Here is a 26,902-nt window from a genome sequence, read left to right as displayed (position 1 = left end):
CCCCCTGTACAGCACTCAGAAATTCTTCCCTTTACTTTGTGACTACTTCTACTCTAATATCTAAACTTTTGTGACTTCTTGTTCTCCCTGCAAGGTTGGTAACTCATCCCATGGCTCAAACCCAAAATCACAGCTGTTTGCAGCTGCCTGCCAGGGTCTCAAATGCTTCTGAGCAGGGCCTGGAACCTCCAAAAACGTCTTTGGGACATTTTGAGTTCTGCCCATTTCCCAGCTGGCTCCTCACCTCGCCGATGGCTGCGTAGGCGATTTCAGCCGTGCTCATCTCCTTGCTGGCCACTGCCATGGCAGCCAGGCAAGCCCACAGGGTCTGGTCCTGAAATTCCAAATAAAAACAACATGGGAACCTTCAAATGTTCATCGTCAGGCTGCAAACGGCTCCTCAAGGCAACGACACAAGGTTTAGAAATGATGTGGGATATTGCATTTCTCTGTGTGTCCTTTGTGCTCTGTGGCTTTGTGCTCTAAGTCTATTGTTAGGAAATTATTCTTTGTTTCTCAGAATGAGGAATTAGAAAAACTTCATGGTAATAATAATATTACACTTTTAAATTATTATTTTACATATTACTTTTTAATATCTTGGTTATTCATAAATTTTTAAGTAAATACACAAATATATTATGTATTTATTTTTATATATTCATATGCTACTTTTAAAACATTTTTTTATTATTTTATATATTACTTTTAATGATATTTTTATATATCTTGTTTATTTATAAATAAATACATAAAATATAGATATTATTTATACTATATATTACTTTCTAACCTTTTTATTATTATTACTTTAAATTATATTTTATATATCTTCTTTATAAATTTATAAATAAATACATAAATATATATTATTTATTTATATATATTTCATATTACTTTTTAACCCTTTTAATTATTATTTTATATAATAAAATGTAAATAATAATTAGATACAATAAATAAATAAAATATAAATAACATTTATTATTCTGTATTATAAAATACAAATATTATATTTTATATCTTATTTGTGTATATATTTTTAAATAAATATTTATTTATTTTTATATATTAATTTTTTACCCTTTTATTATTATTTTATGTATTACTTTTATAGTTTCTGTGAGGGTTTTTTGGGGTATTTTACCCAACCTTGAGGAAACCCCATGAACTCAGAATCTAGGAAGATCCTAATGACATTTTGATGGATTTTCAAGTGACAACATTACGACAAAGACACACTAATAAACCATATTTTAACATAGTATAGAGGATATTTTATAGACTAATAGATGATATTTTAATATAGTTTAAGCTACAACATCTAAAACTCTATTCAGGCAGGAAAATGTAATTTTGGATGAGCTAGTCCAGGAATTCAGGAGAATTTTGTTGAGTGTGCTCAGTGAGAAATGTGGAAATAAAGACTTTGTGAGGGTTTGAAAAGGATCCTCCTGCCTGAAACCAGAGGGAGCAGCTGCACTGAGGCTGCTCTGAACACATTCCCATATTTCCCAAGAATTTGGGAAAATTCAGATTGTTCAGAGATCAAACACTCTTAAAATCTTTGTCGCATTCCCTTCCCACTTCACTTTTATTTAGAAATTCAGGTGATAAAATACTGAAAGCTCAGCTTGAAATTATCCAGGAGATGAAATTTTTTTTTTTTATGGTTCCAAGCTGTTTATTGCTGCTTTTTCCCCCCCCCGTCAAAAAATTGACTCATTTTGTTATTCCTGATTGGAATAACAATTCTCTACCTGGACTGCCAAAATCAAAATATCCTGACTTGGATGCTTAAATCAGGTGATGTGGACACTACAAATAAAGATTGTTACAATTAATTCTAATTATGCAACCCAAATTAACTGTTATCCCAATTTATCTGAAATCTCAATCTGCTATAACCCAAATTATCAATTAATAATTGGTTACACAAATAGCTGAAATACACATTTAAGGCACTAAACTTTTCTACGAATAAATGGGAAGGAAGGTTTGAAGGGATATTGTTTTATAAACTACCACACTCACCTCATCTGCTCCTGTTGTCTAAATAAACACAAAAGAAAGCAATGGGAAAGGAAGAAAATAAAAAGAAGTGAAATAAAAGATGCAAATAAACAGTAATTGTGGAAATGTCACTTTTCATTGGTTACATTAAGGCCCAGACCTTAAGTTAAAAACCTTTAAGAAAGTTTAAGTTTAGAACTGAATTCTGTGAACACCTGTGTTCGAGTTTAAAAACTTTAAGAAAATTTAAGTTTAGAATTCAATTCTGTGAGCACTTGTGTTCAATCCAGCTGGATTCTGGTATGGCTAAAAATAAGAATTATTATTTACCACGGAACTTATGGAATGATGATGTTATGGCATTAACAAAACCACCTCATTTTCCATGAGTGACAAAGCAGGCTGGAAATGAGCTGCACCATTTGATATGGAGAGATCACCATTGAAGAACACTTAAAACCATCAAAAATGGTTGTGAATATTGCCAAAAATCACGGGTACCTTACTGCAAATGCAAGTGAAGCCGGTGGGAAGGAATGATGATGTGTAACTCCAGAAGGCTGAATGATTTATTATAATTATACTATAATACATTAATATACTATTTAAAGGATACTAAAACTGCAAACCTACTTGTTCTAACTACCATATCTAACTCACTCACAACTTGTGACCCTCTCGTGAGAATCCAGCCCCAGGTGGGTTGGATTTGCCATCAGGCTCAAACAATCCTCACCAGAATCCAACCAAGCAATCACCCCAGGTATGATGGAATTTTTGGTATTTAAATTATCCTGAGATTATAGGAAGTCTCTGGTGTCCCAAAAATGCTGATTTTTTGCAGGTAGGGCTGCTTGGCTCCTCCCTCTGGGTGGAGCATCTCACCATGGGCTGATGGAACTTTCCCAGTCATGCAGGGAGTCATTAATGGCCCATTAACAAAAGATCTCTTCCCAGAGGGAGACATTGTTCTTGGGAGAGATAAGAAAACTGCCCAGCCTCCAACACATAGCAAATAGAATCCATGCTGATTTCACAAATTCCTGGATGAAAAATCCTGGAAGAAAGAAAAATGCTGATTTTTTGCAGGTGGGGCTGCTTGGCTCCTCCCTCTGGGTGGAGCATCTCACCATGGGATGATGGAACTTTCCCAGCCAGAAGATCTCACCCTGGAGGGAGACATTGTTCTTGGGAGAGATAAGAAAACTGCTCAACCTCCAACAGATGGCAAATAGAATCCATGCTGATTTTACAAACCAGGACATCTCCTGGATAAAAAATCCTGGAAGAAAGAAAAATGCTGATTTTTTGCAGGTGGGGCTGCTTGGCTCCTCCCTCTGGGTGGAGCATCTCACAATGGGCTGATGGAACTTTCCCAGCCAGAAGATCTCACCCTGGAGGGAGACATTGCTCTTGGAAGAGACAAGAAAACTGCTCAACCTCCAACAGATGGCAGATAGAATCCACGCTGATTTTAGAAGCCAGGACAGCTCCTGGATGAAAAATCCTGGAAGAAAGAAGGAGGTGGTGGCTGGTACCTGGACGAAGCTGCAGAGGCGGAGGCCCTGCTCCCAGCGGGCGCCGCTGGCGTGGCCGTGGAGGATGGCAGGGAAAGGGGACACGTGCAGGTGCACCAGGGACCCGTCCGCCCTCCGGATGGTCACCTGGCTCCCCACAAAGCTCAGGATCTGTGGGGCCTTGCTGAATTCACTGCGTGGAAAAAGAGAAAAAAAGTCAGTATTTCTTTGTTTCTCTGTGAGGTGTTGTTTTGCCGCTTTTAATTTCAGACATCATCAGAATAAGTATTTTCTTTTTTTTTTTTTTACAAAACCTGAGTTAAAATTATAGGAGAAAGAATTCAAACTTTGCTATTACCTCTCTGCTTTCAAACCTTGCATCATCATTGCAACCCTAAACTTTATAATTTTCCTTATAAATCCCTTTTCCTTCATTTCCCAAGCAAGAAACAGGAGAATTTTACAAGTCGCAAGGCCCGCTTTTACTTCTCCCATGCACCATTTGTTAGGAAATGAGGCAAATAGTTAAAATAAATCAAATTTGGATTAAAAAAGTTGCTTACCTGGCATCTTTTTCATACAGGGTTTTTGGGAGAAGGTCTTTATCCACGTAGACTGTGTTGGGATAATACCAGACTGTGAACTTGGAATCCTGAATGCCACAGAGGATGTTGGAGGTGTCATTCCAGGCCAAACTCTGCACCATTGTCCCTTCATTTACAGACAGCAGAGAATTATCAACAATTAATAAATAGATAAAGAAATAAAGAAGACATTTCAAGGAAAAACTTCAAATTCTAACAGGGTGGTTATTCAGCATTTTTGGTTGCTTTTTTAAGGTTTTAACCCCAAATTTGTAACATTTTAAAAGCTGCTTTGCATGGTACTGCTAGAAAAATTAGCAGAATTTAGATAAAATTTAGTGACATTGTTCTTACCTCTATCATATAAAATCCACAGGTTGGTTTTTTTTTTCCAATTCAATTTCACTATTAATTAAGTAAAATGTTGCCTCTGGTATTAAGTACAAATTTATTTCCCTCCCAGCATCTACCAAACATCAATTTGAATTTTTCTCACCTATTTTGACGATCTTCTGCTCTTTCCCAAACCTTTTCACTGAGGTGATGAAAAGATCTCTGTTCTTATCAATAAAAGCTATTTTTCTCTCACTTGTCAGTCCTTTCTGGTCCAAAGCAATCTCTACAATCTCTGTCTGAAAAGATAAAAAGAGAATCTCTGATTCTTCTTTTGCAGATTTTATATTTGAACATTCAAATTGATTTTTTTCCTTAAATCAAGGCACAAAATTCTTGGATAAAGTGGGTTGGAAAAACACTTTGTGTGTGATTTCTCTGTGGAATAAATAATTCCATGGGGTTAAAATTAAGAGTATTTTAAAGTCCTTTCCAACCCAACACATTCCATGATTCTGTGAGTTTATAAACTGAATTTCATGAAGATTAAAACAATTATGAAGACAACACAAAGCATTAAAAGTCAGCTGAAAAGCTCCTTTCTATTAAGATTTTAAAACCTTTCACAGGTTTTTAGTCCCATTATTGAAGAAAACCATTAGTGATTCTTAATTTTTGAGTAAAATAAAAACATTAAAGCCTTCACTTTACCTTGTGGGTCAGAGGTTTTCCATCACCCAGTGGCTTCCCAGATAAAGCTTCAAAGATGTAGATAACTGAAGAAAAATAATTTTATAGTTTATTAATAAAAGCAGAATTCTTAATGTATTTTTCCAGTGACTCCGTTCTTTTTTGAGTGTAAATTAGTGCAAGTGGTAAAATATTCCACGTGAGTTTTACCAGTGACTTTCACATGGTGGTGAAAAAAATATTAAAAAAAGATTTTTTAAAAAAATCTGAATTTTCACTTCCTATCCCTATTTTTCATTTCCTATCTCAAATGGAGCTTTCCAGAAATGACACCAAATTGTGATAAAAGCCTGCATCCATAATCTAAATAAATCCACATTTTCAATATCAGATTAACTCACAATTTATCAATGCTTGGAAAGAGAGAAAATTGAGAAATGCCTTCAGGGAGTAAAAATGTATTCAATATTCTGTAAATATTCCATGGATCAACTGGAAATTCAGAGCCAAACCATTCTCTTGAAGTTTTTCAATTAATAGAATTAATTTTCAAGTAATTCAATTAATTTTAAGCAAGACCCGTAACTTGAATTAATTTTTATACTGAATAGATGAATGGATGTGTGTGTTTCATACTGAATAAATGTATTTTTATCCGAAATAAAGCAGATTTTACCCTTCTCATCAGCCTTGTCCCTCACTGCCAGGGTGTCATTGCTCAGGGACACTGTCAGGGCATTTAAAATCTCTGTCCTCATGCCTGGGTATTTTGGAGAGGAAATCAATCTGCCTTCATAGGAATATAAATAAAGTCCTCCACCATCCACGAGAAGAAAATGCCTAAAAAAAAAAAGAAAAAAAAACCCCACTACAATCAGTAAATCAGTAAATTATATAAAAAATGGTATTTTCAACAATGGGAAATGTTTAATATTCTGCAACTTTTCTTCCAGCTTCCATCATTCCTAAGCTTTAAATTTTCAAGATATTCTGGAAATTCTGTATGGAAAAGTTTGGATTTTTTAATGTATTATCCTCTTCCAGGAGAAATATTTATTATGTCAAATATTTATTATTTTATCTGGGTATTTTTTTGTTTATTTCTGCTATTTCAATTTGAGCTTATTTTGTTCATTATATATACAATGAAGAAAATATAATCAATAATACTATTATAATAAATAATGCTATTATAATAAATAATAGTATTATAATATATAATACTATTAAATATTAATAATGTATATATAAAGTATAAAATACTAATAAGTATATAACAAAGTATAAAACAGTATAAAATACTAAAAAATTAGTATAAAATACTAATAAGTATACAATAAATAATTCTATTATAATAAATAAAACAATGGATTTATAATACAGATAACATAATAAATACATTTATTTATAGTATAGATAATAAATGTATTTATTTAATAATTTTATTATGTTCTTAATGAGCATTTTAAATTCAGGCACCTTTCTGCTTGGAGAATCAAACTCACAGTCCCTTCCTTCAGGTCAAAAATCAATGGAGTGTTCCAGTTCTTTGTGCTGCAAATATAAGAAAATCAGCATTAAAATCAGTAATTTCCACATATTTCAAACACAAACTTGGATTCAGCACATAAAATACACATTTTTAATCATCAAATCACATGTATTTTATGTAAAAGACACATTTTTAATCATCATATCTTCCTAAAATGGAGATTTTCCAGCTTCAAGCAGCTTTTGGGAAGCCAAGGAACGCTGAGGAGCACAAAATATGATGGAATAATATTATTGCCTTTGTTTCATCCACTCCACACCCCCAGGAGTCTGAAAAATCAGCAAAATTTATTTATATGGATTATTTTATTTGTAAAATATTTAAAAAATATTTCTGACTCTTTTACAGCGAACTGCACTAGAGTTCACTGAGCAGATATTCCACTGAATATTTCATTTAAAAATAAAATTTTAAAAAATGAAAAATAAATATATTACTCTGATTCCAATCAAGTTTTTGCCACTCTTTTCCAAACATTGTGAGGAAGAGGAATTTGTTTTACTCATGAAGACATGTAACAGAAAAATCAGCAAAATTATATTTCTATGGATTATTTTACTTGTAAAATATTTTTAAAATATTTCTGACTGATTTAGAGTGATCTGCACTAGTGTTCACTGAGCAGATATTCCAGTGAATATTCCAATCAAAAATAAAATTAAAAAAAAAATATTTAAAATAAATGAATTCTTGTGCTTCCAATGAAGTCTCTGCCACTTTTCCAACCAAAGTGAGGAGGAGGAATTTATTTTACTCACAAAAACACATAACACTGCAGGGAAAAAACAGCAAAATTATATTGACATGGATTATTTAATTTTTAAAATATTTCTCTTTTACTAGTGTTTACTGAGCAGATATTCCATTGAATATTTCAATTAAAAATAAAATTTAAAAAAAATATTTAAAATAATTGAATTATTGTGCTTTCAATGAAGTCTCTGCCACTTTTCCAACCAAAGTCAGGAGAAGGAATTTATTTTGCTCACGAAAACACATTACATTGCAGGGAAAAAAATGGCAAAATTATATTGATATGGATTATTTAATTTTAAAAATATTTCTGTTTTACTAGTGTTCACTGAGCAGATAGTCCATTGACTATTTAAATTAAAAATAAAATTTAAAAAAATAAAAATATTTAAAATAATTGAATTCTTGTGCTTCCAATGAAGTCGCTGCCACTTTTCAAACCAAAGTGAGGAGGAGGAATTTATTTTTTATTTACTCACGAAAACACGTAACACTGCAGGGAAGTGGCGACCACCAAATATCCAAAATTCAGGGAGGCTTTAATGACCCTGTCCCGGAATTCCAGCAGATCCACGGCCTCGTTGATGACGTTGTGCACCTGAGCACAGGGAAATCTCATGGAATTACACACAAGAGCTGAAATTCAAATTAGCCCATCAAATATTCCTGCTGAGAAAGTCATTTGAGATGGAGGAGTCTTTGAATATTGTTTTGTTAAATTTGTATAACTATTATGATAATTAATACTTATGTTTATTTTTAAATGTTTATAATGGTGTAATGTTCAGTTAATTAAATAGATTATTTAATGATGAATTTTTATTTTGAGTTTATATTTTAATATTTTATATATACCTTAAACATAAATATTTTATATTTATATATAAATACTATATATTTTGAGGTTATATTTTTAACTAGATGAAGTCTGAAAATTCCCACTTTAAGACTGCTCAGCTGTTGATAAATTGAGTATTTGAAATGAGCACGTCAATGTTTATTTCATTGTTATTTAAATAAATTTCGGTGTTATTTAAATAAATTTTGGTGCTATTTAAATAAACACTTCATCCAAACAATCCAGCAATATCCAGCACTGGGTGAAGATGTTGCAGAGCTCTGGAATTTTGAGGATTCCACAGCTGGAAGCACAGGAAATTCAGGAGATGGGCTGGCTGAGCAGGTTGTGCTCTTCTTATTCTGCTTAAAATTTGCTCAAAAAAATCAGAATTTGCCACAGATTTTTCAGCTCAGAGATTTTAGATTGGGGGGGACCTCAAACAAAAGAGTATTTTGTTTTTTTGTGGGGTTTTGGGTTTTTTTTTTTGAAGATGTCACCATTCTGAGGGTGGTAACTTCCTTTTGATCTTCTCCATTATGCAAAACAGGGACTGACCTCAATTATTCCAAGAGCCTGGAAACCATTTCCAAGGATATGTTAATTACTATGCCCACCACAGCATCACTAATTAACTTTGCCATTGTAATACTCAGGAAAAAAAAAAAAAAAATCCATCTGCAAGTTTTTGTAGGATTTGGTAGAGTTTTTCCTACATAATACATAGGATTAAAATCACCGTAAAAGAATGAAAATTTAAAATGAGTCAGGGTTAGCTACGTCTCCTCACTCTTTGAATTGACAAAGAGAATTCAAACCTCACAGAGATCATTCCCAAGTGCATCTGGAACGAGTCGGTGTCTGGGAATGAGGGGAAAATTGGGAATTTTGAGCCCATTTGTGCTGTGTGTTCCCAGACACTGACTCACAGCATCCCACCCACGGTCCAGCCCCAAACCCAGCCCTGTTCCAGCTCTTCCCAATTCCAAACCCAACATGAAAATGAAAAAAAAAAAAAACATTGAAGGGTCTCATCAGGAATTTAGGAACTCGATGCTGAAAAGCCCCAAATGTGTAACTTGGAAAATGTGGAAGGATGGAAATCTTGATTATCCCAGAGAAAAAAAAAACCTTGTGAGTCAACGTCTGGCAACACAAATTCAACCCAAAATCCCCATTTTGCACTGAAACAAACTTTGGGATCGGGCTGTGCAGCTCTGAGGGGATTTTACCTTCATGGTTCTTCTCTTAATTAAGGTAATTAGGAAGTTTTGCCACTCCCAGTGCTGTTCCAGCAGGTGGGCAAAGATGACCTGGCCGTTGGCGCAGGCTCCTGCCAGCTGCGTGCCATCGATGGACCAGGAGATGCCAAAAATGCTGCCAGTGCTGGGCTTCTCCAGGGCATGGGACCACTGGAAAAAAAGAGAAAAATCATCATTTCACTCACTCTGTACTTTTAGAAATCATTTCTTGCCAGGAACACGTTTGCAGGGTCGGGATTTTTCAAGCAATTCCCATTTTTAAATTCCAATATTTGAATTTCAAGGAAGGAAATGTCAATAAATGATGGTTTTGAGATTGGATGTTGCGGAGTCTGGGGAAAAAATAAAGGGAAAAGCAGCGGGTAAAGCAGAAATTCAAAAGTCACAATGTTTTAAGTACATCAGGTACCAGCTTTTTACACATAGTTTATTATTCCAAGTGTGTTCTCATTCATAAATCCAGGTAATCACTACGTAAAATTAAGGTGCTTAAGAAATAATTAAGTTTTCTCCACTCTGCTACTGTCCCAGTGAAGGATTAATTAAAAATTAAAAATTCTGGGTGGAATTAAAGCTCTTTTTTTCCACACCAGGGGCAGTAAGAGGTGATGCTGGCACTGCCTGAAATTCCATTTTCAAGCCTTGATTTAAAGGCTTCACCTTCCCCATCAGCCCCTGTGTGAGCTGCACTTGGGGAGGAAATTCCCAGTTTGGAATTCCAAAGATGGAAATTCCCATTTTTCAGTTCCAAGGAAGGAAATATCAATTTATGAATTCCAAGGATGGAAATTCCCATTTTTGAATCCCAAGGAAGGAAATTCCCATTACTGAATCCCAAGGATGGAAAATTCCTATTTTTGGATCCCAAGGAAGGTTGTTCCCTGGATCCAGGATCCCCCCAGGAGGAACCAAAGGCCACCAAACCAAAATTCAAAACCACCTCAAGGAACTCCAGGAATGTTTTTTTTTTTTTGGAGCTCCTTTTCCATGGAAAGCAGAGACACTGCAGCTCTGATGGGATCCATTCCCAAAACTCCTTTTTTTAATGATTTTTATTTTTCTTCAGGCCACTGAAAAATCACTCAAATATTTCCAGATCATAACCTACATTAAAAAAAAAAATCCCAGAAAATTCCATTTCCAAGCTTTATTTTCCAGCTGTTTTGAAAGCTCTGGGTAAGTCAGAGCACTCCCTGCAGATGGCTGGGGCATTATCACGGCCATAAAATGTTATCACAAAAATCATTTTAGCTCTTCATTTTTCATAGAAACAATTTAAAAACTGGAATAGTTGCTGTGGAATTCCTAAATACATGGAATTTTTTTGTTTGTTTTAGGAAAGGTCTGACTATGACTCCAGGGATGAATGCTGGTCCAACATAAATGCAATTTTTGCCTTCTACTTTTCCTGTGTCATAATTAATTTTTCACTGAATTCTCTCAAGAACAAAGCCAGGACTTCTAAATGTTTTAATTTATTAAAGAAATCTATAAAAGCCGGAACTTGAATTTCCCTTTTCTGATTGCACAATGCAGTAAAGTTTGCAGGATGTTTTCCTCTATTTTCCAAAGATATCAGGCAATATTCCATATTTTTAATAGAATGTCTAGAAAAATTCGATAGAAGAGAAAAATAGAAGAGGATCAGCCAAATATGCAAACTGCCAGCGTAGTAACATGGCCAAAAATCACTCTGTAATACAAGGAAAAGTTTGAAGAGTGTACAAAATGATTTTAAAATTGATGGATGAATGGAAATAATTGCTTTTATTACACAGAATTTTCTCAGCAGAGTGTTGAAGACGGGAGCAAAACAAAGGGCAGGATTTAACAGTCAAATAAACATCGATTTATAGATAAACATCAGCAGAAAATAAATGTTCGACAAGAAGAGCACTAACAATTTGGAAAATAAACAAAAACTTTAAATTAAACTGATCAATCCCATCCAGGGTAAGCAAGTCATTAAGAGAAGATACATAATTAAATTCAGCATTATTTACTGGATGCCCCTATTTACTCATTAAAATTATTCATTTGACCAGTGTTTAATTTTTAATATTTTTTATCAGTGATCCTTCAACACTCCCAAGGCTCTGGGAACACAATTTGCATGTAGGACAGTTGTAATAATTTATTTTATATATATTTTATATATTTCTTATTTTTATATATTTTTTATATTTTATATATAAATACCTCATTTCTTTTCATGATTTTTAATCGAAGAAATCGATTTAACAATTAAAGTTTAAATTTGAATTTAACAATTTAAAATGTTAACATTAAATTTGTACGTTTGGTCTTTACCAGGAAGCTGCTTGAACATCCCAGGGAGGGAGGAAAAAATGAGAAAAAAGAGGATCGAGTGCAGGAATTTCATGGAATGATGCCCCAAAATGAACATATATGCTGGAGGGGAGTTAATGATAAATATTTATTGTCCTGATGGCTCCCTGGGGAGCAATTTGCCAGGGCAGCTCAGTTCCATCAGGCAATATTTACATTCAGGGACATTATTTAGATTTAAAATCCTCCATTTGAAGAGAATAAAACCTGCTCAACACACAAAGCAGCTGCCAGCAGCTACTGTTCATTTTTATTTAAGAATTGAGTAATAAACTCTTAGTAAATAATAAATTCACGTATAAAAAAATAACAAGAATAAAATAATAATAATCCTCTTAAGAAACTTAAGTAAAATAATCTTCATCATCATCATCATCCTCTTAATAAACTCAAGTAAAATAATCTTTTCATTTTCTACAAGAAATAATCCAGTCTGCATTAAAATTCCCAATGACCTGTTCAGTGTTAAATGCTGATTAAAACATTAAAACATTGCTTTTTATCTTGCAGGAGGTCTGAGGCAGACTTAACAGTAAATTAAATTAGAGGTCTATAGATATCAAAAAAAATCCCTTTTAAATCAGCAAACCGACACTTTGCAAAAGAAATCTGTATGTGAGTACTTTTCCTTCAAGATAATGGTAATTAAATTTTACTTACAAATTTATGATTAAATTCTAGTTATATACTGTCAATGAAAATCAGTGAAATCAGAATCACTACAGAAGGTGAAACAGGAAAATTCAGAGTTTATCCTTATGCCTCTTCTCAAATAAATCTTTAATTTTAACTTTATACCTTTTATAACCTTATTATAACCTTATAAATTATTATTATTATAACCTTATAGTTTCTCAAATAATCTTTAAAGGTTCCTCTTCATGAATATAAAATATTTGAAATACACACTGCAAATTCATGCTGAGGTGAACCATGACTGACTGAACACGCCCAAAACACCACAGCAATTTTTCCCCAAAAAAGAACAATAAACACAACAGGAAACCAGGACAATAAAAATCCCAAATAATCAAATTTTGCTGCAAAAAAATCTGAGCAAAAATGTGCAGAACCACAGAGACAATGAGGACAATCTGTGCTCTCAAGGAGCAGAGGTGAAAGTGCATTAAATACATTTCAAATTAATTTAAATGGAGATCAAGTTGCAAAAAACCCTATAAAAATAAGGAGTAAACCTTCAAGGGGGGAAAAAAAGTAAATAATAAAAGTGGTTATAATAGAATATAGAAATATAATATAATAATAAATGGTTCTTCCATTTGCTTTTCTATCAGGTTATTGTGATACACTCCTTTTTATGGTTAAAAATAGCAATTTATGATTAGTTATGATCACCAGAGATGCTTGTGAACTCTGTGGTTTACAGGTAAAGAATTTCATGTCCCAAATGGCAAAATATTATTAAAAATAAAATATTCTGGTCAGCAAAAGGTGCTGGCAATCACAAGCAGTTTCTGCTAATAAAACACCCACCTGTATACTGATGTCCTAAGGAATATTTGCTTTATTATCAATACATTTGGAGTTTTACTCTGGAATTTTCTATTTTTATTATATTTAATAATTTTTTTTCATATATATAAAAATAAATTTACAGAGTTTTACTCGGGAAAATATTTTTAAATATAAAAAAATAAAAATAAAATAGGAAAAAAAATGAAAATATTTAAACATTTATTTATTATATTTGATATTTTAAAAAATAATCTCTATAAAATAAATGTGCAGAGTTTTACTCACCCCAGTTTTATCACAGAGACGTAAAGTGTTGAAAGATCCCACAGCAAAGAATTCTCCATCCAGAGCCCAGGCAATGGAAGTGATGGGATACTCGTGGGGCTGGGAATTGTACAGGGCACGGCCAAAACTGTCCCAAACCTGCAGAAAATTCAAATTTCCACCCCTGGCACCACGCTCTTGGGGAATTTTTGTTAGTCTGAAGAATAATTTCCCCTCATGATTTAGTGGGATTTGAAAAATCACTATATTACAGTTCATTTTTGATTTGTATATATATTTTTTTTGTATTTTTGATACTGTGTAAGTGTAATTTCCCCTCAGGTTTTCAGTGTGATTTGAAAAATCACTATATTATAGCTAATTTTTGGTTTATATGTATATATTTTTTTGTATTTTTGATACTGTAGAAATATAACTTCCCCTCATGTTTTCAGTGTGATTTGAAAAATCACTATATTATAGCTCATTTTTGGTTTATATAGACATATTTTTGGTATTTTTGATACTGCAGAAGTGTAATTTCCCCTCATGGTTTAGGGTAATTTGTAAAATCACTCTATCACAGTTCTACGGTTCATTTTTGGTTTATATAGACATATTTTTGGTATTTTTAATACTGCAGGAAGTGGAATTTCCCCTCATGTTTTCAGGGTTATTTGAAAAATCACTTGCATTTTATATAAATTAATAATAAATAAATAAATAATATATATATTTTAATATATATCTCATTTTTGTTTTTTATATAGATATATTTTTATTTTTTTGTTACTCCAGAAGTGCAATTTTCCCTCATGATGAAGTGTAACTGGAAAATCACCTCTACTATTCCTCACTTTTATTTTATATATACACTTGTTATACTTTCATTATTCCAGAACTATAATTTTCCCTCATGACATAGAAATTGGAGAAATAATTGCCCAAGTTAATTAAGTGTAATTATATATATATATATATGTGTGTGTAAGTACATATATACACATACATACCTATATATACATTAATATAAGAATTAATTTAGTTAGTATTGGTTTATTTATTGCAACAGACTTGCTTTTTGCCATGGCAAATGTCACATAATTCTGAATAAAATATTCTGGATAAAATATTTTGCACCCCTGAATTTTATTTCCTGTAAATTACCCCAAGTCTCTAAAAGATCCCTCTGGAAATTTCCAAAAAAGGAGATTTTTTTAAAAATGGAATTCAACAGAATACCACGAAGTCAATCAAAGTAATAATTTATTGGAGATTTAAATTTTTTTAATTGTATATTTTCTATCACATTCACTACACAATTAAATGACAGAACCAACCCATGAACACATTTAAAAATCAGTTTTTATTTAAGGGAAGATTCTCAAAAGGTGCTTTGTATTTTGGATACAGATTACTGATTACATTTCCTGCATCCAAATTCATATTTTATATTAATAAAATATAAATGGACTGTATTTATATTAGTATCATTAATATATTTTAAAATTTACTGAGGGATTCCCTCAGTAGAAAACAGCAGTTTTATCTCCTCTAATTTGATATGGCATCTTAAATTAATTCAAATAATCACTTCTATATTTGTACATATTTCTTTTTGTTTCACTCCAATTTTACCAGTTTTCCTCCTGCTGTATTAAAAAAGATTTGTAATTTTATCTTACTACACAGAGTGAGGTGTATTTATAAAAAATAAATAAATAAATTTATGTATAATAAATAAATTTATCCATAAAGAATTTTTTTTTTTTTGAAAACTGAAAGATTTCTCATTTCATTTTGGGCTTCCAGGGTAAAATTCAAAAATTTCAGGATATTCAAGAAATTTTTGGGCAGGGAGTTCAAACTGAAGCAGAACTCACCTTGTACCTACAATCCTCCCCTGCAGAAAGAATCAGATCATTTACGGAATTCCAGTCACTTTTCAAAATTAACCCATCGTGGGCTTTCCACTGAAAGGCAAAAAAATCAATTCAACAATGCTGACAGCTTCTATTTTTAATATTCATCAATCCTTGCACTTGAAGATCTTGGAGGTTTTTTTATAACCTTAACCATTTTATGATTCAGCAGAAAAATAAATTAAATAAAGCTTGAACGAGGCAGAATCGAAGCACAAACATCTGCATTAAAATCCTTCATCCAAAAATCCATTCCGATTTTTAATCCGAAAAAATTAAAATTCAACAACACCTTGTTAACAAGAGAAAAGAGAAAAGGCTTCTGTATCTTTATTTCTGTAAATAAATCTTATTAATCAATCAGATTATTAATGGTACCTGCAGAACTTTAGCATTTGGCTGGAGGGGTTTAATAATCAGCTGCTGGCCTGAGGTGTAGAGAACTTTGTCAGAGTCAGGTGCCCAGGACACTGAGTACACTGGAGATCCTGTGGGCATGGAAAAAAATACTATATTTTTAATAAAATAAAAATAAAAATTAAGAAATAATAATAATAACATTATTATTATTATTATTATTATTATTATTATTATCAATATACAATAGTGCATAATAAATAAAATATATAATTACATGCAATATATAGAAATATGTATAAAATATTTAAGTGCATAAAATATAATACATAATTCTTGCATAAATTAGATTTATTATTAGATAAATATCTATGTAGATAACACTGTATTACAGAAATGCACATTAAACGTTTCTCAAGCTTTTTTATCTATTGTCATTTACCACATTCTCAATTTTTTAAAACTACAAACTTCATTTGTAGTTTTAGAAATTGAGAATGTGGTAAATGGCAATAGATAAAGATAGATCTTTAAGCATCCCAAATTCTGTATTTTTGATTCCTTCTATGGCCCAAATGAAGGGTTTTAAGTACAGAAAAGTCCAGAAAACCACCAGGAAATAGCTGCACTTTGTATTTATATTCAGATAAACACAGATTTAATTCACTGGTATATTCAGATTTTATCCACTGATACAATTTTAATCCCAACTGCCACTCCAGAAATACAGAAAATCAAAATAATACTCACCAAGTGACATCAGAAAATAAATCTTTTTACCCCAAATCATGAGGCTGAACACAAAAATGGGTGGAAAAATTCTTGTGTTGCACCTAAATTTGCTTTTTTTAGATTTTTAGGTACCATAATTAACACAGATTTTTGTTTTGCTTCACAAAGATCCCATTCACAAGTAACTTCCAAAATAAATGACAATAAATTCAACTGGCCACAGGCTGGACAGATTTTTCCCAATTAACTGAAACTTCCTTAGACTGAAACTCTCCAGAATTTTGTATCTGGAATAAAGCTGACTGCTCCATTTTAAAATCATGTTCCAGTTTTCAAATTAGATTTTTTGAAAAGAGAATAAAGCAAAAATTACATGGAAAAAGATCCAAGGAAAAAAAAAGAATTTAAAAAAGTCAGACCTGCCAACTATGCAAATATTTTCCATATTATTTGACAAGATTTGTCTCCTCTGAAGAAAAATCAAAGGATTTTGCTACTTGATTCCTTGGAATAAAAGTAAGAAAGTTTAGTAAAAAGCTTTTCCAAGTATTGAACTGAGCAACTGAATTAAAATTGTTCAGATAAACTATTTTTAATGGAACTTTATGGTAATAAAAATCCCCAAAAGGGTTAAAAAATGATCTTACAGGGCAAAATTCTCGGTGACAATTTTGGCATATTAAATTCTATCTCCAAAAATGACTCAGGATTATTCTTAAAAATATGGGAAATTAAAATATGGGAATATTTTGATGAGATTTAGCTGACTAAGTGATTGAACTGCCCTAAAATCATCCAGTATCTCCCCACTTCTCCCTGTGCAAAAAGCTGATTTTATTATGGTTAAACTCCGTTTGAGCTCCCAAATATTCACCCTCTCAATGGAGACCCGGTGTTGTTGCTCCTGAAGATTTCTGTATTTCACAGATTTTCTTTCAGGGAATTTTATTCCTTAAAAATACAGAATTATGGCTGATTTTTTGAACTTGTCAACCATCAGAGCAGACAAGCCCCAGAAACACAACATATATTAAAGAAATGTGGCTCTGGCTGTTTTCCTCCTGGCAATTCCTGGTGAAGATGCCATAAATTCTGTCCCCAGCTGGAGCAGAAATTCTAAATAAACTCTTTTTTTTTTTTTTTTTTTTTGTCCTTTCCTAATGCTGATCTAACAATCAGAAGAGTTTTCTATTTAAACCAAATGTTTGCCTTTTTTATGATGGCTGAGGATTTAACCACAATTTCCAGGGCTTAACAGCAGGAGCTGAGTTAACTCATTTCCTCCTGCACTTAACAAGGACTGGCTTGGGAAAATGCTGCCAACACCCTGGGAAGCCCAGAGGAAAACTGGGCTGCAGGGAAAATAGGAATATTCTGGCAGAAAAGGAGGCAAAAAGGCAGAAAATTGGGATTTGAGGAAGGAAGGTCTGGCTTATCCCACAGCAGACTTGATAATTGCAAGAATTCGTGGGAGATTTTGGATTGTCACAGGAGGAGAAACATTAATTGAAATAATTTTCGATCTGGTGAGGGTGTTTCCAAAAGCATGTAGATATCAGGGATAAATTCCTCCCTGGGGAGGCTTGGGATGGAATTCCCAGAGCAGCTGTGGATCCCTGGAGGTGTCCAAGGCAGGTTTGGGATGGTGGGAGGTGTCCCTCCTTTAATGTCCTTCCAACCCAAACCATCCCAGCATTTCATGAAAATCCTGTGGGTTCCCAACACATCATCCAAGAAATCCATGGAAAAAAAGTTTCCTCATCAAAATGGATCAGTGGAAGCCCAGACAGAACATTTCAGTGTAAGGAGAAGGAGGAACAAAAGGAAGAATTTTAAAGGAATCTTCAGGAGAAATAAAGGCCAAAGACAGAACGGGCACGTGGATCATCACCCCAAAATACCAGCCTGAAAATTTATTTCTAACACAAGGAATGCAATGAGGCAAAGGAATGTTGGCAGTGGGGGTTTTTTCAGTTCTTATTCTAATAAAGGAAGGGAAAAATTGGTTGAACACGATGCACCACTCCTGCAGAATCCTGTCCTGACCCCAGGAATGGCCATGCTGACCACAGGGACTGTGGGATTCTGACTCTGAATTTAAAGGATTTCAGGGCCTCACAAGATTTTAAGTTGAAAACACAAACACAAGGTGACAGTTACTCCATGGGGACTCAGCTGTGCTTTTGTACTGCACCAGAAACTTGCAGAAATAAATGTAAATTCATATTTCAAACTACAACACAGAATTTACTTGATAGGCTTTTTCAAACCTCAGATAAACAAAATAATGCATAAAAAAATTGACAGCACAAACTGAGAAATGTTAAAGACTATATGCTTCAGTTTGAATATTTTTTTTTCAATTCTTGTTCAGTTGGTTTATCTTTTTACCTGACAAACACTGCATGAGCAAGTGAACTTCCTTAAAAGAACTGAAATGCATTTTATATTCACTGCTGTGGTTAAAATGCCTTCCCCAGGTTGAAAGAATTCAGATCATTTGTTTCAGACAGAGATAAGGGCCTGACATTTAACCCAAGCCCAGGTGCATGTGGTTTCTTCAAAAATGTCACAGGGTCACACAGCCTCCATCTATGAAGGCAGAAAAACAAAATTTAGCTGAGGATCTTCACTGAAATGGCACCAAATCCTCAGCGTGGGACTGAAAGTGCTGCCTAAAAATATTGCAACACTTTTGAATTGGAAAAAATGCAATACTTAAAAAAAAATCTTATTAAAATGCAACTCTGATTTACATTTGATTTTAATTAAGGCCTTAACACCCTTGAACAATCACTGCCATATTTAGGGTCTGTTATTTAAATATATTTCAGAATAACAAGTTCTGATGGAGCTTGGAGCACAGAACTCACCTTGCTGAGCCAGAGTGGATCTCAGCATTCCAGTTTTAGACCAGATTTTCACTTGGCCATCTTCCCCAACTGCAAATGAGCACAGAAATCAGCAAATGCCATGCAATAATCAGTCCAAAAATGTATTTGTATTTTACTCAGGAAACACTTCAATTAAAACAAATACAGCTTTTCTTACAGGTGAATTCCTTTTGTTTAGTCTTCCAAACATGCAATAGGAAGTATATGAAGGAAAAGTATTTAAGATTGTCCTTTTGTTATTATCGAGAAATTCTCCTTTCCTGAAAATCCCTGAATTCTTTTCTGAAGCTGCTCCCAGGAAGGGAAAATCCATCATTATTGAAGCATCCCAAATTCTGTATTTTTGATTCCTTCAATGGCCCAGAAGCTGCTTAAAGGAGTCTGAGAAGGCCCAGGGGAGCAGGAGCAGATTTGGTGGATGAAACTGGAGATTTCACAGCTGACAAATGGTGGAAGTGAAGAAAACTCTGTTTAAATGGCTCAGTTTTCTACCATAACTGTGTGTTACCCAATAATCCAGTTTATTTATTGAAGAATTCACTGCTCAACACTACACAGTTAGGGCTGCTGTAACAGCACACAATTCCTGGTGTGGTGTCAATTTTAAAATGCTCTGGTCCTCCCATTTAGGCCTCCCAGCTCAAATTAATGAGGAAAAAGATGCACCTATAAATGAATGGATTCTTCCATTCAAATATAATTTATTTACCACATTTCAGGTTTTTATATCTGGCCAATGTTGTTTCAAAAGTTTAAAAATAAATCTCAACAAAATTAACAAAATTAAAAATCTTATTTGTGCGCAATTGATGCTATTGAAATATAACCATAAAAAAATTTGAAGTAGTGCAGTAGCAATGATTTATTTACTCTTCCTCCAAGTACAAACTGGAAGTGGTGATGAATTCCCACACTCCCCAAAAAGTGTCAGTGTCATGCAGTCTCATTAAAAAAAAAAAAAAAAAAAAAAGGGTTTCAAAAGACAATTTTGACTTTGTCTTTGGAGAAGTTCCTGAGGCAAAGCTGTCTTTAAAAAGAACAATATTTGTGTCCCTCTGGGATTCCAGAGGAACAGGCCAGACAAGAGTTCCTTGAAGCAGCATTGCAGAGGCTGGAAATGAGCAGATCCAAAATTATCTTCAGTTCTTGTGGCCTGAGCTGGAACGTGGCCAGAGGAATCAGCTGTGCTCCATCAGCAGGAGCTGACACACCAGGAAACCCAGCAAGGAGCCCAGCACAGGCATTTCAGCAGCTCCCCCAAAACCAGACAGAATTTGGGAGGAAAAACGCCAAAAGGAACTCATTAACCAAAGATTGAGGACAAAAAATGGTGTAGAGGTGAAGAAATTGTGGGCTCACTCCCCTAGCATTAATATAAACAGGCTGTAGGTGAGAATTACTGATAATTAAGGGATAAAGCACAGGAATATTCAGGATCAATGAGCCTTTCTGGCTAAAAAAACCCAAATCTGCAGAGATAAATGTACCATAAATGTATCAACTTAGCAACTTTTTCTTGTAGCAGATAGAAAAGAAAGAAATCAAATATTCTCCTTTCTGAAGTACAGAACAGCCACAAAACCATCTAAGCACTCTGGTATTAAAATACTTACTTTCAATTGGATTGGATGACTTAAATGAAAAAAGAAAAATACTTTTACTAGATCTATTAATTAGAATGGACAACACTAAGCTAAAATAGCATTAATTAAATAGTACAAAATGAACTCCTAGTAAACAAGGTGGTAACAACCTCTGATAATTAAGACCCAAAAAAAGTAGATTATTATTTTAGTTTTCAAAGCACTTTATTAATACAGGAATGCTCACCTGTAACCAGGGCTGTTCCCTCATAGTTCCACCTTCCTGCAAGGACAGCTCCACAATGTGCTTCTACACTTTTCTCCACTCTTCCTAGCTTGGAAATCAAGTGGAATTTCCCTAAAAAAAAAAAAAAAAAGCGACAGCATATATAACTTACATCATTATAGATAATTAATTATATTACATTATTAATTACATGATATATTACTAAAGCAGTGCTGGTACCTTCTGTGGAAAACACACAAAGAAAGCAACAACACAAAGAGAACATCCAGTTGTTTTCACAGCTCAGATCACAACTATTCCTGCTCCCAGCAGCCACCCCCAAAGTTTGTAATGATTTCAACAGAAGGATCAGGAAGCTTTTCTTCCCAAATAAGGGATGCTGCTTAAATCCAGGAAGATCAAATTTAAACTGGAGCAAAGAGCAGACAATGGAGAGCTTGTAAAAATGAGCAGCCCAGTAACTGAAATAAATGACTTTAAAATAAAATTATTTTTATTTATTTGATCTAAGCTGCCAGACTGAACCACTGCAAGGAAGTTCCTGAGTGCCCAGAACTTTTGGCACTATCATCCAGCCAAATCTCTGTCAGTGCAAGATTTCCAAGGAAAAGATTTTTAACACTGATAAAAAAAAATTACAGTTTGGAGAAATCAGTTTATTTGAAGAGATCATTTAGAATTCCATGGAATCCCAGACTGGTTTGGGCTGGGAGGGACCTTAAATCCCAATTTAACAGACACCCAATGAGCAGGGACACCTTTCACAGACCAGGCTGCTCCAAGCCCCCTCCAACACTTCCAAGGTGTTCATTTAATGCATTCCATTATTTTATAACTACAAAATAGAGTTTATCTCATAAATGTATCACTTATTGCATAGAACACCTCTCAGGTCTGAGATTTTCATGTTTCATGTATAAGCAATAACTGGATTTAGAGGAATTCAGCGTTCATTTCTCCAATTCAATTGCCAAAATGGCCTTCTCTGCTTCTGCATTAAAAACAACTTTTATTTTCTGAGAAATACATATTTTATTTTCTGCACCTTTTTCCATGCAGTGTCTTTGTTCCACCTGCATCCAAGACCTTTTTCACTGGAGAATCCTTAAACCAAATCTCCCAGGAGCAGGAATATTCCTGTGCCATCACCTACAGGACTCAGCATGAAGTGTCTGAGCTCTTCAGAGCCATCACTTTTTTCAGGATAAACAGAATTCCATGGGATTTTATATATTGAAACAGCCTCTACTGATCTAAGCAGAACACCTGGATATTTCTGTGAGCAATTCCTCAGCTCATAAGAGACAAATGAAATTCCAGTAAAAGCTCAAGCAGCTGGGAAGGAACTGAAGGCCTTGGCAAAGTGAAAATATCAGGAAAATGGCAAAGTATCAGATAAAATCCTGTTATCCAGGGAAAACTCCACTGATTTCCCAATCTTTTGCATCCTCTCCCACTCCTCAAGCTCCTACTTCTCTCACAAGGCCCCTCCCAAAGAGGGAAACAGAGGAAATTGTAGCGGGGCAGGGAAGAACACGGTTACATGTAAAAGCAGGATCAACTTTCCAGAATTCCTCTGGAAAAAATGTGATCATCACTTAAAACTGTATCCTAATCCTTCTGCAGAAGAGGGAGATCAAGTTTTCAGGGATAGCAGCTTTACTTCTGTAACTTCTTTGCTTTTCCAACAGGGAGATTCACAATTGCTGCCAGTCAAATGCTTTTTCCATGGCATTCCCATAGGGAGGTTTCTCCATTTCCATGGATTTCTGTTCTTCAACTGAGGCAACAGAGACTTTCAAATTACAGCTTACTACACAAAAAAAGAGAAAATTTGAGCCAAAATGCCTGGAGTAGACAGAAGTGATTCCACTTAATCTCTGGTCCTTTTTTTTTTTTTTAAAGTACTGAAGAAAAAATGTCCTCAACCTGAAAATGACTCCCCAGTTTTGAAGGAATTCCCAATGGGAGAATCCCAGCCTATCCAAACATGGAATATAAAACATGTATGTTTTGTTCATTAACTTCCATGGACTCTTAAATGCTGACCTAATATAAAACTGTAAATAAAAAAAGAAAAAAAAATGTTAAATCACTTACGATTTGTCCTTAATTTGAAGGTTAAAGCCAAAAATATTCTTCATTTTTGTCAAAAAATAGCAGCAAGACCAATGTCAGTAGGAAATAAAAGAACAATATTCCCCAAGAGATGCACTTCAGAAGAAAACCCAAGGGACTAAATTTACATTTGCTCTGATTTCCAACATCTGCAGTTCAACTAGGAATTAATGTAAAGACATTATGCTGCTTTTCCATTGGATTCAGCAAGTTTCCAGAAATCTTTATCACAGAGGGGAGTTTGCTGGTGCAGGAAAATTCACACAGGAAGAAAAATCTGATTGGGCACAAGATCTATTTAGGAAGAGAAAAAAAAGAACCCATCCCAAGCAAACCTCAAAGCTTCTTGCTCCCCAGATAATGCCTTGTATTTGACTGAGATGAGCACTAAAGGGTACAAAGATTTTAAATTCACCTAAACATTTTAAATTGCTTTTGTCCCTGATTTAAAGGCAAGATGTTTTCTGTTTGCCATCTTGTGTTAAGTGAGCAGTTTTCCTTATCTCTTCCACAACCAATCCTCTCTTAGGGGAGACATCTGCTAATAATGGGCTACTGAATGTCACTGAATAACTCATAAGAATTAAGAATATCCCACTGGGAGATGCTCTGCCCTGAGGGAGGAACCAAGCATTCCCAGCTGGATATAATCTGGGTTTTTGGGACACCAGCACGGCTTTTCCTGCTCTGGATTTCCCAGAGGAATATCTACCTCTCCAGAGGAAGACTGCACCCTTTTCTGCGGGATCACTGCTCCAACAGAGCCACACCTGACACTCCAGGAGGATTTTAGCCACAATTCCAATTGCACTGCTGCAAACACCCTGACCAACAGTGTCAGGTTGTGTTCTGACTCTGCCAGTGTTGATTTGGTTCACTGCATTATTTATCTTTTTAAAGATCTGTTATTCCTGCTTCCGTATTTTTGCCTGAGAGCCCCCCTTAATTTCAAATTTATAACAATTTGGAGGGGAGGGTTCCTACATTTTTTTCCATTTCACGGGAGGCTCCTGCCTCACTTAGCAGACCTGTCTTGCCAAACCAAACAGCCTTACCATCAGAACTGGTCAGAACAAAGCTCTCAGCCTGGGATTGCTTCTTGCCACCAATCCCTCTGGGAAACCAGTGCAGATCTATGGGATAAACATCATCTGGAAGCTTCAGCACTCGAGTGGTCTCGCAGGTCACAGGGTTCCATTTCAGGATCTGGTGGTCATCGCTGCAGGAGTAGAGCTCGTCAGCTGTTGTCCAGCCCACACAGCTCACCAGGTCCTTATGTGTCCTTCAGCTAAGGAATCTGAAAATTTACCTATTAAAAATAATCAAATACCCCATCTATTCAGAAAGGACAATAGGAAGATTAGTTTGGTAAGATTGCGTGGAACGTTTAATACTTCAAATAAAAAAAAAAAAACTTCTTTTGTTTGCTCTTCTGTGTGAAGAAGAGCTGGTAAAAATTCAGCCAAAAATGAAGCAAATTGTCATTTCATAAAATGAATATATTTCATAAAAATAAAAATTCTTATCATGATGTTAAGTTAAAGTAATGGAAACATGGCTAAAACGTTGGGTTAGTGAAGGGTCTTAGTGCAAAATACAAGTGCAAAACATCCAACTATCATTCAAAAGTGTTGGTTTATTAACACCACATCATATTTAAATGTTCAATATCTCTTAAAACATTGTCCTTAAAGGCTGCAGTCAATGACAAGGGGAACAAAGGAAGAACAGAAAAAAAAAATAAAGGCATCTGCAATTTACTAATATTTCACTGTAACTTCAACAACAAAAGAAAAAGTTTTCTGGAAGCGTCTAGTCAGAATGAACACGATGTTCCATGTTTTTTTCTGTGACAAAGGATATGTTTTGGCTCCTTTAAAAGGGAAGTCTTCAGTCTCATCTCAGTTGTTCAGATGGAGCATTAAAACCATGTGTTATAACTGTAATAAAACAAATACAAACTGTATAATTAATGTAATATATATGCATACACAAGCAGCCAAAATGAAAAAGGAAGACACTAACACTACCATTAAAAGTTCTGAAGTTATATTACATCACTACTGGGGAAAAATAAGCACCTAGAAATACCTGAGTTTAAAGAGAATTTTGTTTTCACATTTTTCAACTTAATATGGACAACTTGAAGAAAAATTGATGCTATGAACAGTGAATCCTTAAAGTTGGAAAAAACCTTTAATATCAAGCCTGAAACATCAGAGGCTGGAGCACTGGAGATCCCTTGTGCAGACACACAGCCAGGAAAGGGAAATGTGGTATTTTCCTTTCAAAGCCCAGAACTTTATTATAACTTTTAAAGCATTTTAATCGCTCTGTATGTGCTACTAAAAGGCTGAACGCCCACCCTGGGCCACCCACAGGTACATCCATCACTGCCAGCCCACGTATTCCCTCCGTCCCAAGGAATCCAGCAGGGCTCCGCTGGAATTTCAGGAGCGATGTGGCAATAACCGGGAATTACAAGCAGGAATTATAACTAGGAATTATCCCGATTCGCAGAAATCGAAGTGCCTGACGCCTCCTCCCTTTCCCATCCGGAGCTGCTGGCCCTGGAGATGAGGATCAGGGACAGCGGGGAATGCCAGAGGGAAGGATGGGGGCAGCAGGGAAGGAATGCCAGAGGGAAGGATGGGGGCAGCAGGGAAGGAATGCCAGAGGGAAGGATGGGAGAAGCAGGGAAGGAATGCCAGAGGGAAGGATGGGAGAAGCAGGGAAGGAATGCCAGAGGGAAGGATGGGAGCAGCAGGGAAGGAATGCCATAGGGAAGGATGGGAGAAGCAGGGAAGGAATGCCAGAGGGAAGGATGGGAGAAGCAGGGAAGGAATGCCAGAGGGAAGGATGGGGGCAGCAGGGAAGGAATGCCAGAGGGAAGGATGGGAGAAGCAGGGAAGGAATGCCAGAGGGAAGGACGGGGGAGCAGCGGGGAGGAAAACCAGCGAGCTGGATAAGGGAAGGCAACGCGAAAAGACGGGGGCAGAACAGGAAAGGGAAGGAATACAGCCGGACGGGGGGCATTAGAAGGAGACCCCAAACCCTCGGGGCAGCCTCGGGCAGCACCGCCCGCGCCAGCACCCGCTGCTCCCTCCTTTTCCAGCTTTCCAAGCAGCAATTATCCAACCCCTCCTGGGGGCCGGGGCTGAGCTGTCCCCCGGAGCTCTCCCTGCCCTCCATCCGCCCGTCCCACGCCCGGCCGGGGGTCACGGCTCCCGAGCCGCTCGCCCACCGCCGCGGCGCTGACGCAGCTGAGGGGAGGGCGGCCAGCGCGCCTTTACCTGCGCGGGCAGCGGCGGGGAGCGCGCAGAGCGGCGGCCGGCGGATCCCGGGGCGCTCCCGCGGCCGGCGGATCCCGGGGCGCTCCCGCGGCCGGCGGATCCCGGGGCGCTCCCGCGGCCGGCGG

The 26,902-nt window shown here is 35.4% G+C and overlaps 1 protein-coding gene across 2 annotated transcripts in view; it reads right to left on the bottom strand.

The window, feature by feature from the left end:
* Positions 1-26,902, bottom strand: part of IFT80 (intraflagellar transport 80) — a 32,128-nt gene extending 5,226 nt beyond the window's left edge. The window contains exons 1-18 of one of the 2 annotated variants that reach the window (XM_077785745.1): positions 26,778-26,902; positions 25,350-25,424; positions 24,540-24,763; positions 21,367-21,477; positions 19,516-19,584; positions 15,932-16,041; positions 15,515-15,604; positions 13,653-13,790; positions 9,513-9,692; positions 7,922-8,040; positions 6,617-6,691; positions 5,814-5,977; positions 5,159-5,223; positions 4,611-4,746; positions 4,094-4,241; positions 3,552-3,723; positions 2,035-2,052; positions 245-334 (exon numbers count right to left, since the gene is read on the bottom strand). In XM_077785745.1, the coding sequence (XP_077641871.1) occupies positions 245-334; positions 2,035-2,052; positions 3,552-3,723; positions 4,094-4,241; positions 4,611-4,746; positions 5,159-5,223; positions 5,814-5,977; positions 6,617-6,691; positions 7,922-8,040; positions 9,513-9,692; positions 13,653-13,790; positions 15,515-15,604; positions 15,932-16,041; positions 19,516-19,584; positions 21,367-21,477; positions 24,540-24,763; positions 25,350-25,384 (1,944 nt within the window). In that variant the 5' untranslated portion in view covers positions 25,385-25,424; positions 26,778-26,902. The remainder of the gene's footprint in view (positions 1-244; positions 335-2,034; positions 2,053-3,551; positions 3,724-4,093; positions 4,242-4,610; positions 4,747-5,158; positions 5,224-5,813; positions 5,978-6,616; positions 6,692-7,921; positions 8,041-9,512; positions 9,693-13,652; positions 13,791-15,514; positions 15,605-15,931; positions 16,042-19,515; positions 19,585-21,366; positions 21,478-24,539; positions 24,764-25,349; positions 25,425-26,777) is intronic. The other variant, XM_077785746.1, reaches the window with a different exon arrangement.

This window comes from Lonchura striata, chromosome 10 (assembly GCF_046129695.1).
Source record: "Lonchura striata isolate bLonStr1 chromosome 10, bLonStr1.mat, whole genome shotgun sequence".
NCBI classification, from domain to species: Eukaryota; Metazoa; Chordata; class Aves; order Passeriformes; family Estrildidae; genus Lonchura; species Lonchura striata.
This window is presented reverse-complemented; position numbering and strand designations above follow the sequence as displayed.